The sequence below is a fragment of the Alexandromys fortis genome, unplaced genomic scaffold (assembly GCF_014885135.2).
Source record: "Alexandromys fortis isolate MF-2015 unplaced genomic scaffold, M_Fortis_MF-2015_v1.1 scaffold_124, whole genome shotgun sequence".
Lineage (NCBI taxonomy): Eukaryota > Metazoa > Chordata > Mammalia > Rodentia > Cricetidae > Alexandromys > Alexandromys fortis.
The window spans coordinates 3,079,764-3,096,909 of NW_026067995.1; the positions used below are offsets into that span (position 1 = coordinate 3,079,764).

At 38.9% G+C, this 17,146-nt stretch overlaps 1 protein-coding gene across 2 annotated transcripts in view; it reads left to right on the plus strand.

Annotated features, from left to right (window-relative positions):
- The window catches only part of Col24a1 (collagen type XXIV alpha 1 chain), a 234,275-nt gene that overhangs the window by 164,807 nt on the left and 52,322 nt on the right, over positions 1 to 17,146 (plus strand). For both annotated transcript variants that reach the window (XR_007595037.1, XM_050160215.1), the window contains 8 exons: positions 3,329 to 3,382; positions 3,895 to 3,948; positions 5,150 to 5,206; positions 7,292 to 7,345; positions 8,581 to 8,634; positions 8,732 to 8,785; positions 14,465 to 14,518; positions 15,885 to 15,992. Coding sequence is in view for 1 of the 2 variants with exons in the window: in XM_050160215.1 (XP_050016172.1) it covers positions 3,329 to 3,382; positions 3,895 to 3,948; positions 5,150 to 5,206; positions 7,292 to 7,345; positions 8,581 to 8,634; positions 8,732 to 8,785; positions 14,465 to 14,518; positions 15,885 to 15,992 (489 nt within the window). In the remaining variant the exon portion in view is untranslated. The remainder of the gene's footprint in view (positions 1 to 3,328; positions 3,383 to 3,894; positions 3,949 to 5,149; positions 5,207 to 7,291; positions 7,346 to 8,580; positions 8,635 to 8,731; positions 8,786 to 14,464; positions 14,519 to 15,884; positions 15,993 to 17,146) is intronic.

Here is a 17,146-nt window from a genome sequence, read left to right on the forward strand (position 1 = left end):
ACCCAACAAAAAAAAAAAAAAAAAAACAAAAAAAAACAAAAAAAAAAAAAAAAAAAAAAAAAAAAAAAAAAAAAAAAAAAAAAAAAAAAAAAAAAAAGAAAAGAAAGTAATTTTATCTCCAACAAAAGTATAAAAAAAATTATCTGTATTCTTATCCTAAAATATTTATAACATTGTTTTTAATTCTTTAAGCCATGTGGAGATTTTTTTCTTTCTTAGTTATGGGAGATACATGTTTGTCTTCCCCCACTTATTGTTTCCTTAATTCTGTTATTGAACACTCAATGTATTTTGCACTTTACGGTAAGGCTGCTTTTACTGTAACTAAACCCAAATACTCCGTGGTCTCATACAGTCAGTCAGTCTGTTTCTGGGCATAGCAGCCTGTTCTGTCTGTCAGGCTGCTGTGTCCATTGAGGTCCCTCAGAGACGCCTGGCTCTGATGCCCGTCTTCTTGTGAACGTTAGCTTCAGCTCCTCAGCCCCTCCCACTACCTGGCCTTCCTACGAGAAGCAGGAGGTATCTTTCCACTTACTCATTGCTCTCATATTTCTGTTTATCTTTCTAACTTTTTACATTGACTGGAACTTGGAGAGCAGTTGAGGACTGCAGCTCTTGGATGAGATGCTGAAAATGCTTCTAGTGAGAACACTCCTGAGGTCTCGTGGTGGAGTCTCATTTCCTCCTTTAGAGAAATGTCCTTTTCTTTCTTAAATGACGGTTTCAACTAGGAGAGTAAATTTTGCTGTAGTCTACAACATTTGCTTATATCAGAGTTTCAGTGATTGCATTCTGGTCTTTGCTGCATTTTGAGTTTGTGAGCAGGAAGACAGGTGTAGAATTTACTTTCATTCTTTCACATGTAGATACTGAGTTCTCCCACCCCTTTGTTGCTGTCTAGTGCTTTTCCTGGTTTCCCCTTGCCCATTTCTCCTCCTTTTCATTCTTATTAACACACTGGGTTGGGAAAATCCCCTTGCCACATTTACACTAACAGTCCCCCTGGCTCTTCTGTGTCCTCCCTTCCCTTACCGGAGTGAAGCTCAAGTGATTTCACGCATGACAGTGGTTGTTAGATCGTTGTATCTGTGAGTGCTGCCTGCTTCTCCTAAGCAGACGTTAGTGTCACAGGAGAAGACTCACAGAAGGCTAAAGAAACACCCAAAAGACAGGCTTAAAAGAAAGATATATAACCGAGAGACACATCCATTCAAAGAGAAATCACAGCAAGAAACACAGAGTATTAGAAAATAAGCCACGTGGACACCTCCAAAACCTCAGGGCCCCTCAAACACTGAACCCGAAGATAATGAAATAGCTGAGACATCAGAGAAAACTTCGAACCTTCTACAAATGTTCAGTGGCCACAGGGAGGCCCCTTTGTTCTTCGTTTAGTGAATACATTTTAGTCTACCTTTTCCTGTCTGGCACTGGCGAAATTCCTCTTGTTTTTATGTTGGTGTTTTCCCAGCATGCACTTAGGAACAGCCTGTAAGTCCAGATTTGTTTTTCTTCTCATGAAGAGTTATGCTGAAGAATTCTAAATTCAAGTAGATTCCTTTTTAAAGTCTCTTGCTCCTTCCTAATTGTGTCTCATCCTACTCAGAGAATGTAATCTGGGATTCCTGCCTTGAAGAACTTGGTTAAAATTTTGTTTGAAGCCATTAGGTACTGGATATTTGTAAAGCTGTGTGTTCTCTGTGGGTGTGTGACCACAAATCCCACCTATTTCTATCATACGAAGCCCATTTCATTCACCGAGCTTCTCACATTCTTGGCCCTCTCTTCCTCTCCCAGTGATGTCTAAAAAAAGTCGCTAAACCCTTGCACCGTAATGTCTGTGTATCAGCAGATACGCTCTTAGGTACATTCAGGAGCATGGGATTTCCATTACGCGCACGTGTTTTATTTCTTCTAATAGCTGCTCCCATTTATCCACCCTTCGAGCCAGCCATGGCTTTCAGTCATGCCCGCTGTCTGGACACAGTTGCCACGCTGCCTCGTTTAACCTCTAAGGAAACACTGCTGCTGTCCGGTACCCAGAACAAGCAAGGAAACAGGAAAAGCTTCCGACTCCTTCTCCAAATCAGTCAAGTTGACTCCACCTGGCCCTTTCAATCTCTTAATTTTAGAGTTTGAAACTTCTCTGAAACCGTTCGCACACCAGAAATGACTCTCTGTCTTGCATAATTTTGACCTCAAATCACAAAATTTTAGCTCAGAAACTATGTTTATCTTCCAGAATTCATTCAATTAAACAAATTTCTTTCCACTCTCCCCTTCTCTTTCTCATGTCATTCGTTCATCTTAATCTAATATAATCTTCTTTAAAAGCCTTAGCAATTTTTCTTGTGTTTCTTTTAGTTAGTTCTGTGACTGAATCAATACATTCCAGTAGAAAAATCTCTATAACGTATCATGTCTGAATTCTTATTTAAATTGACTTTGCATAGTTCTTTCTCAAACTGAAATGTGTTCCAATCCAAATCTTCCTAAAAGTCCTGATTCACGGTTAATAATTGTAGCATGAACTTTTTTTTTTAAAGAAATATATCAAGCTGTATTGTATGTGAGATACAGTGGAGCAGCTTAGTCGGGTGTGACGCCACACACAGATCCTCACAGCTCCTTAGCACAGTGCACGGCAAACCACATACCTACTCTGTGCCGTGCCTCCTCTTTGTTCTGAGACCCAAACAGGAGAATCCTGTGTTCAAACTCTTGGATAATGAGAGAATGAGGCCATTTTTACTATCACGACTTTTATCTGTTTTTCACCTGTCTGAGTCATCTTTCGAATAGATTAGGCGCGTTTCCTGACCAGTCTTTAATTTATATTACTTGTTCATCTGTAAAATACTGATAACAATAATCTTATTATGGTAACGACACACACGTTGCCAGTATTTCGAATCTGTCAACTTTGGCCAGTATTAAAGCCATGCTCCAGGAAGCATCTGGAAGCATCTGTGAGGATGGAGCTGTTCTGAATCCCAAAGTCACAATATCAAACACTATCAGGTTCCACTTTCTGATATCCAGTGACCACAAACTTTGACAGACACGAACTGCATTTCCAAGAACCTTCTAGGGGCCAGCAGTATTCCAATAAGTGAGCACGGTTTTTAATAGGCACATACCAGAAATGAACCAGAGACATTGCTTGTAGGACTTCTGCGGGAAGAAACAGACAAAAATTTGGGGTGTCATATTTCTGTTTTTCCAATTATACTAGGTAGAAAATCTAATGAGAAAGGCTTCAATAATAGTCATAGATGTTTACCAGTTCACTTGTTATTTTCTCTCTCATATTTATTTTGATTTTTAGGGTCCATTAGGATTGATGGGACCTGATGGAGAACCAGGAATACCGGGATACAGAGTAAACATTTCTAATTTTAAATATATGCATATGTGTGTTGTTCAAGACAAGAAAGCATTTTAGTTTATATCCCAAATGTGCAAATTAAGATTCACTTTTCTTTATTAAAACTTTATTATAAAAAGCATGCAAATGAAAAGCATCATTCACTGAGATTAGACCAAAGGTCTACGCATCTCAATAAAGTTCTGTACAGTTAGAATGGATATTGTGGAGATTCACGCTGGATTTTACACCTTCACTACATATATATGTGTCTATGCACTTATCCACCACCAAAAAATGAAAGTTCTAATAAGTTTAAGAAAATAAAGTAAACCCTGTTGTTTATAAAGAATGTTTGTTTTCTTGATAAACCATTGTGGTATATTTAATTCTCAAGATCCAATAAAGTGTGTCTTACTATTCTTCTCAGAACACTGAAATGTGTGATAAGATGGACTTGGTAGCATTAGATAGTACATGACCGTGTGGTCTGGGGGCTGTCTCTTTATCTGTTTCTCTTCCTATAGGGCCATCAAGGTCCACCAGGACCCTCTGGATTGCCAGGACCTAAAGGAGAAAAGGTATGTGTGTTTGTGTGCATGTGTGTTGTCCTTTTAATTCCAAAGTTACGTAGTAAATCTATGATTTCTTCCTAAATGAATGCATGGCAATATTGCAAAGAGATAGAAGAACCACTTTTTAAGTTGGAAACTTTGCAAAATCTAAGAGGATATAAATACCAAGGAACTAAAATTCAAGGAAATTATTAAAATATCTTCCATGGGTTAATTAAAGATTGAGGTGAGAGAGTGTATGTGAAAGTGATATACAGTTTCATAAAATCAAAATTATTTATTGAAAGAAGATGTGATGTGCTGGATGAAATGACCATGGCACATAAATATTAGCTTAGGTTTAAATTTCCTACTGAGTTAGGGATAACTCGAGCATTACTCGGCTTATGATTTAACTGAAGGTCTGCATGTTTTGAGAATTCCTAGGATGCATTCTGTGTGATTAAAGCAGATAAATACTTTCAAGAACCATATTCTGTACTAGGCTTTCTTTTTTGACCTATCAGGTCCCAAATCATGATATGGAGGTTTCTTTTTAGTTTTGAATGCTCGGCCTGGCTTAGGTTCATTTCCGGCTGTCTCTTTAAACTGAAATTGACCTGTTTCTATCTACCTTTTGCTTCAAGGCTTTTTACTTTTATTTCTGTATGATCTACTCTGTATCTGCTGCCTAGTGCCTGTCTCACTGGTCCTGGGTATCTCCTTTCTCTCTCATTTTCTTCTCCCGTTCTCAAGCCTAGATTTCTCCTCCTATTTATTCCTTCTGCCTGCTAGCCTTGCCCATCCCTCTTTGACCCAGCTATTGGCCATTCAACTTTTTATTAGACCAATCAGGTGCCTTAGGCAGGCAAGGTGAAACAGCAACACATCTTTTCATAATTAAACAAGTGAAGCATAAACAAATGTAATACACCTTTACATAGTTAAAGTGATATTCCAGGGCATAAACAAATGTAACACATCTTTATGTAGTTAAATATTCCACATCATAAACAGATGTAACACATCTTTACATAGTTTAATACTCCCCAACAATATACAAACTGTAGAACAGATGATATATAGAGCTGTATATAAAATATGATACATTTAAATTCTTAGCTATAAAGTTTCCACTTAAAGTCAAAATCACATTAGACAATAACAGAGTATTTGGAATAGACTTCCTTAACTGATTTGTTTTAGTAAACTATTGTTTTCATTTTAGGGCTACCCAGGAGAAGACAGCAAAGTCCTAGGACCTCCCGGGCCTCGAGGTGAACCAGTAGGTCTTTTCTAAAATTATTTTGGTACCTCAGGATAAAATGCAATCCGAAGATTTCAGTGCCAATCATATCTTTTCAAAGTTCTAACTGGTCAGCTTTATAACTTGGCTTTATAGTAAAGCAATACTTTTCTCCATACCATCTAAATAATGTAACAATCTTAGATATGAAAAACACATTAGTCAAGAATCTTAGCCAAGATGTATGTTTAAGAAAATTAATTGTGAAATCCTTCAACATTGAATGCATGACAAATTTTTACAGAGACTGTCCAAAACAAATAAACTTTAGACTTTTTTAGGGCAAATATTCTTTAATTATCAATATCAGATCTGTTTCTGGAGTATTTTTATAAAATATGATCTACATATGTTTATAATAATTTACCCACAGTTGCCAAGTGATTTGCTAGCTTTTAGAACCAGTCAGAGTCAATTGCTTTTCAAGACTGTGAACCTATAGTCTTCAAATCCAGCATTTTAAAGACCAACTGTAACCACTGTTTTTGGAAAGTAGCTACTAGTGTTGTTTTGATATCCGAATAATCAATTCTGTGGCCATTTGAGGCTAAAATAATAGGTGAAGAATGTATGTGAACTCAAGTGGGTGGGTAATACTTACTTCACAGAAATAAGCATATTAGTTATAGTTTCCATTTTCCACATAATGTAACTCAAAATAAAGGCTACAGGAAAGCATAGGATCAAAATGTATAGTCCAAATATTTTGATCTGGCTCCATGGTTACAGTTTCCATTGATATTTGACTGTAGAAAATAATATAGAAAAATCTAGAATGTTTCAAATTGGGACATTTCATATAGAGGTAATCTCTCTGGGCAAATATTTAGGTGTCTTTATGAAATAGGTTTTAATCTGTCTAAACCACTTAGAGCAGCAGCTCTCAACTCACGGGTCATGACCCCTTTGGGATGTGGGCCGACCCTTTCATGGGGGTTGCATATCTGATACCCTATGTACCAAATATTTGTATTACAATTCATAACAATAGCAATATTACAATTATAAAGTAATAACTAAAATGATTTTATGGTTGGGGTCACTACAACAGAGGAACTGTACTAAAGGATCATAGCATTAGGAAGGACTTAGCAGGCAATATTTGGAAATAATATAAAAATTGCCCAACAAACAGAAAAAAATTGCTAAGTAGAGAATAGTAGTATTTATTTTCTCAGGTTTGGGAATGTCAGTCAAAGACTGTCTTCTAATATGTAATAAATACCTGTACATTAGAAGTAAAACTAGTTGTGGTAGGATTTCTCAGTAGACATGAGACAGGCACGGGGCTTAAACCAGATTCTCAGAATAAGATAGGGTCAGAGCTTCTCTTTGCCGTGTGCCTTCCAACTATTCATCTAGAAGTAAGGTGATCTTATCTATCAGCCTGTAATAATCCATCTATAATAGTTCCTGCTTTTCCCACTTACCTTAATTTAAGTTTCTGTTCCGACAGGAAGTTCTAGTATGTAATAGCTAATGCTTTATGTAAATTTTAAAGATTATAGTTTGAACAGTTTATCAAAACACTCATATGACAGGTATTTAAAAAACAAGTCTTATTTTTGTTAGGTTAGTTGAAGAAGACTGCAGAGTAAATAGAATTAAATCTTGCATAAATTTCAACCCATTTAACAATAAGAAAACTACAAGGTTTACAATATAATATACTCATAAAATTCATGGTTTTATTAAACATCTTTCTTCAATATTTTTCATAGCAGAATCATTATGAGACTTTGTTCATATAATTTTCTGTTTAGCAGTGAACCTCATACTAATTATATCTGTGTTATAATTAATTGTGGATATAATAACTGGATATAAAATTTTGAAATCATATGGCAACTGTGTATAAATTAAGTTAGTTGATCAAGGTTTAATTCTGTAGCATGTTTGATATCTCTTGAAATTCGATCATTTTCAGTTACATAGCACACTTAAAAAACTTACTATACATTAATCCTTTTATTTTTGACAAAAGAATAAACCACCCTAATTGTGGCATCCACACTCAGGAATTACAGTCAGGAAACTGATTGTCTTTGCGTGTGCTCTCTGCAGGGCCCAATGGGGGAGCAAGGAGACCGAGGAGAGCCTGGTGATGAAGGCTATAAGGTAATCACTGGAAGCTTCACACACACCTTGCTTCTAAATTTGAGCAGAATTTCCCTGAAACTGTTTTCAGTTTTCAAACAAATGCAAACACCATGAAATAATCAGCCATGCACTCTGTTTGGGTCCAGAGGACACCGAGCTCTTTTCTCTTCCCATCGCTGACTTTTCACAATCGCCGTTTCCTCACCACAGTGATGTCAGCTGGAGAGTTATCACCAGGGAGGCGTTCCCTTGCTACCTTACTTAAACAGATCTAGAACTCTTTTGCCTGCCCTACCTAAAGGAGATCTATAGCTATTGCTTTTCCATGCAGTCTCGTTTCTATCATGGTACTGAAATGTTATATTCACAAATATGGCCGTTGTCAGTGTTTACCAAGATATCCCAGAGTATGAAGTGAAACATCCAGGAACTGGTTTATCATTGATGAGAACTGTTCCGTGACTTCATAGAGTCCGAAGAGGCAGTGGCTATGTGGTCATTGTGGAAAGGTCTCCCTACTATGACAAGTCAGGGAGGCAGCAAAGTTGTGGCTGACCATCATCAACCTGAGCTTTGTAGCTGACTCAGATTCTCGGGAGATCTTTAATAAAGTGTCTTAGTTAGGGTGTCTATTGCTCTGAAGAGACACTAGGATCACGGCAACTCTTACAAATAAAACTTTAATTAAGATAGTGGTTTACAGTTTTAGAAATTCAGTCCATTTTCATCATGATGGGGAACATGGCAGCAACCAGGTGGATGTGGTGCTGGCTACATCTTGACCAGAAGGCAGCAGGAAAGTTGACTGATAGTCACACTGAGGGAAGGCTGAACAAGAGACCTCAGAGCCTGCCCCCACAGTGACAAACTTCCTCCAACTGAGCCACACCTCTTAATAGTGCCACTCCCTTTGGGGGCATTTTCTTTCAAACCACCATATGTAGCCACATCTATAAAGACTCTTTTTCCAAATACTACCACATTTACAGGGTTCAAAGATTAGGTACCATCCTAACCCACCATCCAATCCTCTGTGTTAGCTCACATTTTAAAAAACAAAACCAAAAACTATATTTATCCAGCATAATATATCAGAATCATCAAACTATCCCTCAACTATATGTATTATCCTATTTCAAATAAGACTTTATATTTAAATTAGGCTCTAGAATACTATGCTTCCATTTAAGTGAGAACTGTCTAGGTCACATGACTGAGTTTACTTGAATTAATAGAATCTCTTCTATTCCTAGGGCCATATGGGTGTGCCAGGACTCCGAGGTGCCACTGGACAACAAGGGCCCCCAGTATGTTGTGCAAGTATTCTATCATTCCAACAATCAAAGAAAATCATATTCATATAGCTCATTTCTTATTTTATTTCTCTCTTGGCTCCTATTAAAGGGTGAACCTGGCAACCAGGGTGGACAAGGACTGAAGGGAGAGAAAGGAGCTGAAGTAAGTGAGACTTGTTGGCTTTGGAAAGTGGGCACACCAGAGAATGCTGTTTATTATCCTTCAAGTCGTCATTTGCTCTCCTGAATGAAGATTACTGTAAGCCTGGGGGTGGGGGACTATCAAAAAGTGTGCTAAACCATAACTGAGCAGTTCATATCTTTTGACTAAAATCTACATTGCACTTTACCAATTCTGGCCTTGTAAAAATCGTCTAAGGATATCCCCTAAGGTAGTCTGTTACGGAGCTTTCCAATGGCAGTACCAGCACTGTGCACTGAAAACTATCAGTCAAATAGACCCAGGTGTAGAAAACTATTGAAGACTTGTTCAAGAAGGGTAATAAAAACTGTTCATAACAATCACAATAGGTATAGGGATCTCCATAATGAGGGTCTAGCATCAGAAAGAAATTGGGTTTGATTCTGAATATATTGGCCAGGAGCAGGGTGAGGATCAGTGGACAGAAAATTACCAAGAACAGTCTTTGGAGTAAGGGACATACCAGATAAGCAGGCTAGTGGCAGTCCTGGTGTAAACAGGCCGAAAGTGATCAGACATCACGTGGAGGTGGGCAGCGAGGGATGCCATAACCAGAGGGATCAGAGACGCTGGGCAGGGCAGGCCCAGTGGGAGGAGCCTGATGGAAATTTGTCCAGGCAAAGAACCTATCTGAGATGATAAGGGTAGACTGAGCCATTTGGTTATGGCGCATAGACTCAATTACTGATAAAGGAGGTTGTTTTCCATAAAACAAATCAACTATTTGTTATCAATCAAATGACAACTCTGTTGGTTCACTAAAATTAAACTTCTCCCAGACACACCTGGCCTCAAACACACAGCAGGAGACCGTACACCCTCAGTCCATGATCGCCCTGCTTCTCACGGCATTCTGACTTCACGTGCTACTGTCTCAAGGTTAAAGCATCTTTTTTCTAGTGGTAGGGCCTTTGAGACTCTAAGAAAGGGCTCTGTTGCTAAGCTACACTCCTGGCTCCTTAAAATTCAATGTTTAAGAAAATGTATTGTAGCTTAACTGTAAATTTCATAGGGATGGGTAGAGAGACAATGGCGAGTTTATGCTTCTTCTCATTTATAAAGGTGTCTTCACTTCTATTGGTGCTTCTGACTGGAAGAGTCAAGCAGTAAGATGACACTGGATCAGATCTAGTGAATACAAGTTCAGTGGTGGTTCAGTCACATAGATGCCTTTTAAAATGTTCAGGGAGAGGAGCAGAGAAAAATATAGAACTCAATAAAAATTAATAAAAAAAGAAAAATCAATGTTTTTATTCCTTGTATTTGTTGGGAAATGTTTCAGGAATGTAGCTGTGAGAGGAGAATTCTAAGTGCTTGTGATAACATCCCAAGGAAACAAGANACATCACATTGGATTTTCTAATAAAAAAGAATTAAGAGTTAGGGATACAGCTCAGTCAGTAAATTACTGACCTTGTAAGCATGGGGACCTGCATTGGATTCCCCAGAACCCATATTTTAAAAGTCAAGACATGTATGTAAAATATGCTGAGAAGGGGAGACAGGTGTATCCCTTAGCAAGTGGCATATCAGTGGGAAGGGGCATTTCACATCCATGAAGGACCAGCTCCATGGGATCAAATGCCCTCTTCTGGCACCATGGGCACCTGTGCTTATGCGCACATGCCTCCACCCAGAAAATTTAAAAATAGAATACACATATGTATAATATTAAAATGAAATTAATCTGTTTTTTAAAAGTGAGCAGAGCCTGAGGAACAATGCCCAAAGTTATCCTCTTGCTTCCATATGTATGTGCTCATACAAATAACATGCACTTGTACACACGTATGCACTCATATATACACAGACACACACACATTAAATAAACAAGGATTGATGAATAGTGAAAGCATTAAAAACTGGCTGGACGAGGAAAAAGTAAGGCAGAGAAACATGATAGCCTTCACTTTCGCTTAGCGTTTTTAATGTATACAATGGAAAAAGTTGTGGAACCAGCTCTAAGCTCACAGAACAGTGCTACATGCTACCCAAGCTCGCAGAGGCTGGTCTAGGTTTTATCCTAAAGTGCCTAAAGCTTTCTAATTAAAACTTTCATATTTATCAGGTTTCCTTTTTCTCTTTTGACATATCTCGTGCAAAAGAGACTTTCTGGTTCTTATTGGTAACTGTTAAAATTATAACAATGAAATTCAAATTCTCTTATGGGACAACTGTCTTTCCAGTGAGCTGGGGAGCTGTCTTTATGTGTTGAAGCCAAAAGGAGCTGAGACCATGACCTGATTTCTGCATGATCCAAGGAAACCAGTTTCTCTCTGTGGGGGTGTGCTGGCACATGCAATCCAACGGCACAATTTAGGACCTCTTGGAGTTTATACGAGCATTAATTGCTGCAAGGACAGCCACTGATTGTGTATTAATCATTAAGGATTTCTCTGGTGGCCAGATGAGTCCTGTCCAATTGCTGTCATCTTGTTTTTGCAAAGCTTTATTTTTTTTTTTTTAGATTTGGAAAACGTCCCCTAAAAACTCATCTGGACAGGGATCTTGTTTGCAAAATGAAGAAGTTTAAATCCCAGAGAGATTATGCATTGCCTAAGATCACAGAACTCATTAGCAGCAAAGCCAGAATTGACTTAATTTCCTGAGTCTCATAGTATACAAAAGCTATTGCTCTGGAATCTTTTGTTAATTATAAGTTTTTAATAAATGAATGTACAGTTAATCCTAACCAACGGATTCCTTTAAAGGCCGTGTGGGAGTGGGTTCCCCTAGAAAGAAGTGAGAACAGAGAACTCCTATCCTGCAAAGATCCCTGTGAGGCAAACACACAGGAAAACTCGTGTGGGTCTCAAAGCCGAGGATACAAGCCAAAGTCCTCTTTTCCTCTCAACACAAAACTCATGGATGTTAGTGAATTGCAGTTTCCTTAGTTAGAAAAGAAGAGAGAGAGGATAGTAGCATAAAGCCCTGAATTTGTGTCTGTTCCTAACGTTAACAGCTCAAAGAAAGATGGAGGGGCCAAGTGCTGTGATAGCTATCCTTGTGACATCTTTAAAACATCAAAGCCAAAAAACAAGATTTCAGTTAATGGAGAGCCTTAAAAAGTCCTTTGTCATGAGAACTAGATCACCTTCTCTAGTCTGAGAACTAGTGGAGTGCCCATGAATGGGAGGCTTCCAGAATGGTTCTATATTCCACATTTTTCAATGCAATCCAAGCAAAGGGAAAACCTGTACCCTGAAAAGACCTCCCACAGAATCATTTACTTTCTGTTTAAGGACATTCCATCCATGGACTTATGAAGGATTATTATTCAAATAAAATGAGTAAGTTAAGTCTGATGTCGCAGAATACATCTACTTTTATTATATTTGAGTTTGGAGGGTTGGTTGGAGGGTGACTTTCCCTTCTTATGGTAATAACCTGATTATTTACCTGACAAGGGCTTACACAGTCGTGTGCTTCCTTCACCTTAGACCCTCTGTAAGTTCCTCCTGGACAGGCTACTCTGCGAGAGAGGAATATTTAATAGTGCTCGACTCTTAGTTGAGTTGTGGAACTAGTGGTGCTAGTTTTGAGACATTTTAATATACACATTCTCAAAATAAAATATAATCGAGGGCAAGAATCCCTTCGGCCAGGCTTCTATAGCTAAGTACCATGGGATACGTAGCTTATAAATAGTCCAGTTTCGTTCTGGAGGCTGAGTCCAAGGTCAGGATGGCAGCACGGTCAGGTTCTAGTGAGGGTGCAGCTCTGTGTTACAGTATGCCAACTGCTCTCTGTATCCTCACTAAGAGAGGGGACTGGCGAGTTTTCTGGGGTCTCCTATAAAAGAGCACTAACCCCCTTCAAAGACTTCCCTCTCAAAACCTCATCACCCACCCCCCCAGAGGAGCAACCTTTATGCTTCATCATTAAGGTCAGAATGTCAACATGTGAATTTGGAGAGCACACATTTAGTTCATAGCAAGAGCAATGTTCTGCATGCATGGAAACCTCCACTGCAAGACCACATGGCCTTTTTAACTTTCCTACTTTCTTTCCATTATGACAGTAACTATAAGAAGCAATCTTTCCTAGTCTAAATGATCCAAGACAGAGGCCAGAATCTTGGTATTGGTTAAATAGTTACTTGTCAATGGATGAATATTGCCACAACAACGCTTCTATCATTAGTAAAAATGACCTTTTAAAATGTCTCTCATAGTCATAAAGTGCCTTGAGTGTCGTGCTATTAATAACTGCTTTCGATGCCCATCCAAGTCTAAAGAACATTCTAGTTGTGAAAAGCCTGTAGATGCTGAATCTTCTTGTTTATATTTTTACATTGAATGTTTGAAATGAAGTACATACATGAAATATGCTAGAATTAAAGCTTTATTTGAATTCTTTATAAAAAGAACTTACTATCTGTCCTCAATGTCCATCCCACGTAGTGGTAGGCAGCCAAGTGATGGGAATCTAAGTGGTTAACTGCCCCTAACTCCTCTAAACTACTACTCGGACATGCTGCATTTGATGCACAGCATTTCCCACTTGCTTTTTTTCTCAAAGACTGCAGTACCATTCCGGGCTGTCATGGTCAGTAAAGATAGCGAGAGGGTTGCTTTATTCTTCAGAACACCCTTCACACATCCGCCAAAATTCATGCCATCCTTTGTGGCCCCCAACTGCCATAATGCTCCAGGGCTGGCCCCACCTGGGGTCAGAATAATTGTCAGGAGTTATCTGAGCCATGCTTGCATAAGTAGCTTTCTGAGTTTTGGGATTACTTAGTGCACAACACCAAGCCCAGCTAAACAAATATTAAGCCCACCTTCAAAAGTGTAGAACTTGGAATGGGTATTGGTGTGTATGTTGTTAATCTGTACCTTCAGTATGCTAGCCTTGAGAACTTACCATCCCAGACTAAAACAGTTCTGTCTGGGGGAACTTCACACGGTCTCTGAGCAGCTTGTCTGGTAATGACATGATTCTGTTCCTTATGTGTACACCAGATCGGTGTTTTCCATGCTTTTCATCTGAAAATAATTTGGGGCTCTCATCAGAACAATGGAATGGTCTGCAAGAGTAGTATCACTAACTATCCTGGCGGACCAGTGACTGCTGAATCAATTAGGACCTAAAACATCTCACACATGGAGAAACAAACAGTCCTTGAAATATAAACACCTGGCTTTTATTATTATTATTATTTGTGAATGTGTTCTTTGTGCTTCCATGGGAGCATGGCACATTTGGCTATTGGGTCACATCCATCGGCACACAGTAAGTGTCTTGTGACCAGGTACCTTGCCTCTGAATTCCTAGCATGTAACAAATGCCATGAAACATGATACTCAATAAATACCTTCTGAATTTAGCCACTTTTAAAAGGAGGCATAGACGCTGCCTGAAAGCAAGGACATTTACAAAACAGTGCCTTTTTAGAACTATGATTTGAATTTTTAAATCTGAACTCAGAGCAAAAAGGAAATCCATAAGGTATCTGTTCAGATTCTCCCATTTTCCATGATGGAAGTGACCTCCCAGGAGAGTTAAGCGGCCAGGCCAGTGATAGCTAGCTAGCTAGTTATGTGTGCTTCTGGGCCATCCTGGCCTCAACATTCTTTTCCATGGCTCGTTTAAGTCAGTTTATTTCTATCTATTAACAACTGTACTTTCCATTTACAGGGTCCTAAGGGGAAAAAAGGAGTTCCTGGTCCTTCTGGGAAACCTGGCATCCCCGTAAGTAACAGAGCTCTTTAATCTTCCTTGTTTTTCTGAAAAGAATTGACAGCTTTAGCAAGTAGAGTAGTCCGGGGCCAGTTATGTCATGTTGGATAAATCAGACTGTCTTGAAAAGAGTTCAAACCCATGCTGGAACACAGAGGGAACAAAATATGACCGCTAACTCAAACCCAAACTTGCTGTTTAAATCTAAGTCCCTGCAAGCAAAGGATGCTATTTCCCCGTGTTATGGAGCCCTCCCTGTGGACACTTTCTTCTCTCTCTTGGTGAACCACTGTAAACAGGGGACTTGGAAACAGGATCCAGTGAGTGGTAACAAAGGCCAGAGTCGAGTATAGTTAAGAAGACATGAGCTGGGTTTTAATCGGAGAGCTCAGCTTCTCGTTCTCCTGGGTATTAGAGCAGAAAGTTGTGGGGAGAAAAGCAGTCCTTTGTCTCAGGATAAAAATTCATTTTACCTGAGCATCAGTGTCTTCCTCTAGCTGGGTTGGTCCGTATGGACTGGAGAGTTAGCAAAGAGGCTTCTGATGCTGCCCAGCCAAGACTTACATACCTGCTTCCGCTAGCCTGCACTGGGACAAAGGGAGAAAAAAAGGATACGTTGTAAGGACATTCATGTTGAAGACCCTACAAATAAAACTCAGTTGTTTAGGGTCGGACAGTAGCGGTAAATGCCTTTAATCTCAGCACTTGAGAGGCAGAGGCAGGCAGATCTCTGTGAGTTCGAGGCCAATCTGGTCTAAAGAGCAAGTTCCAAGACAGTCAGAGATACACAAAGAAACCCTGTCTTGGAAAAAAAAAAAAAAAACAATCAATCATTCAGTTCAAGAGTGGAACAAGATGTTCAGGTCTATCATCAGTCATATGATTATCTGACCTAAAGGGAAACAAAGAGCATGGTAATCTTTATTCTTGGGGAAAGCGGGATGCAAGGAGTGTCAGGAGAGACTAATGCCTGAATCTCGAGCTCTCTGGGGTCCATCTCTCATCCTTCCTGCAAGCTAGAGAAAGATGAACTGACACAGTGAGAAATATCAGGGAATCCCACTGAGGCCCAAGAAGTTACACAATAAGTTGCTGATTCGCTTTCAGTTTTGTTTAGGAAAAGTTTTCTAGGGTTCTTGGACTGAAACCATTGTCTGAGAGATGTGAAGTAAATGGTCTACTGTGGAGGTGTAGCCCTAGATCTGTTTTGGGGACATTTTAAGGCATCTCTCTTAAAAACACAAATACTAAATCATTGAAAAGAAATAGAGGAAATTCTATCTTAGGGCAAGGTCCAGAAATATATAACCTTTTCTACATCAGGAAATGTCATCTGCCCAGTATGTCTCTGTAATCACAATAATTTTTAATTACCAAGGGACTTCCAGGTCTTCCCGGGCCAAAAGGCTTGCAAGGATACCATGGAGCAGACGGCATGTCAGGAAACCCTGGGAAGCCTGGGAACCTGGGCAAACAAGGACTTCCTGTGAGTAGTGCGAATGCACCCATCCTCCTGATTTCTTGTGCATTGATGTCTTCTTAAGGAACATAGGGGTGGGGTTATCTTTCTCAGGTTTAGTCAATCATTTCTCTTGTTATTTTGGAATTGTAGCAATTATTTCCAAATATGCCAGAAGTAAATTCTTTTGGATATTTTATACCTAGTAATCCATAGTAGTAATTCATATATTTTTGTACATGTAAAAGTTTAAAAGTAAAAAAAAAAAAACTATAAAGAAGCTCCATTTTGTAGCTCCATAACCAGGCTATATTTTGTGCTCATCAAATGTTCTCAGCCTTCTTTGGAACATTTCGGTCTTGGCGGTACCTCAAGTAGGTTCTGCCCAGAATAATTTTCCCTTTGCTTTGACAGCCCTAGTATTTTCAAGAATTGCATGACTATTTCCTGTGCTCTTTTAAGGGTGACATGATGATACAAAGTTATCAAATTTTAAATGTAAAGCTATATCTTATTTTATCAGAAAATTTTAAACCATGTATTTTAAAGACGTATTCTTAATAATGTGCACGTGTGTATCTGTGCATGAGTATATATGAGCATGAGTGCAGGTACCTGAAGAAGCCAGAAGAGGGCATCAGATCTTCTGGAGTTGAAATTACAGGAGGTTGTGAGCTGCCTGATGCCGCTGCTGGGAACTGAACTCCAGTTGTCTAGAAGAGCGGCACTCTTAACTGCTAAGCCATCTCTCCCACTCCCAGAACCATATTTTTGTCTTTACTCGGCCTTCTTCTCTTTTTCTTTCATTAGTGTCCACCTAATCCAGTTCTGTTGTCATCTCGGGTCATATTTTCATTTAAAACATTAGAAGAATTGACTGTCTTCTTCCAACAGCCCAGTAAAATTGAGCTTGTTAAGTTTCCACTATTTGGATATGACTATCCATGGATTTGTTTCTCATTTCTTAAGTAATAAATCAATCCTAGTTGTTTATTCGAATCTGGCAAGGCAGTGCGCATAAACCCAAGCCCATGTTAATATTCTTCTTTCACTATGGTGAGTCGCCTCATATATTTAAAAGTAAAAAACTATCATTTATCCAATCTAAGTATTTGAGAAATATATATGTGCTAAGGTTATAGATGTGAAGATTAATGCTTTTAAGGAGTTCTTTAAACACC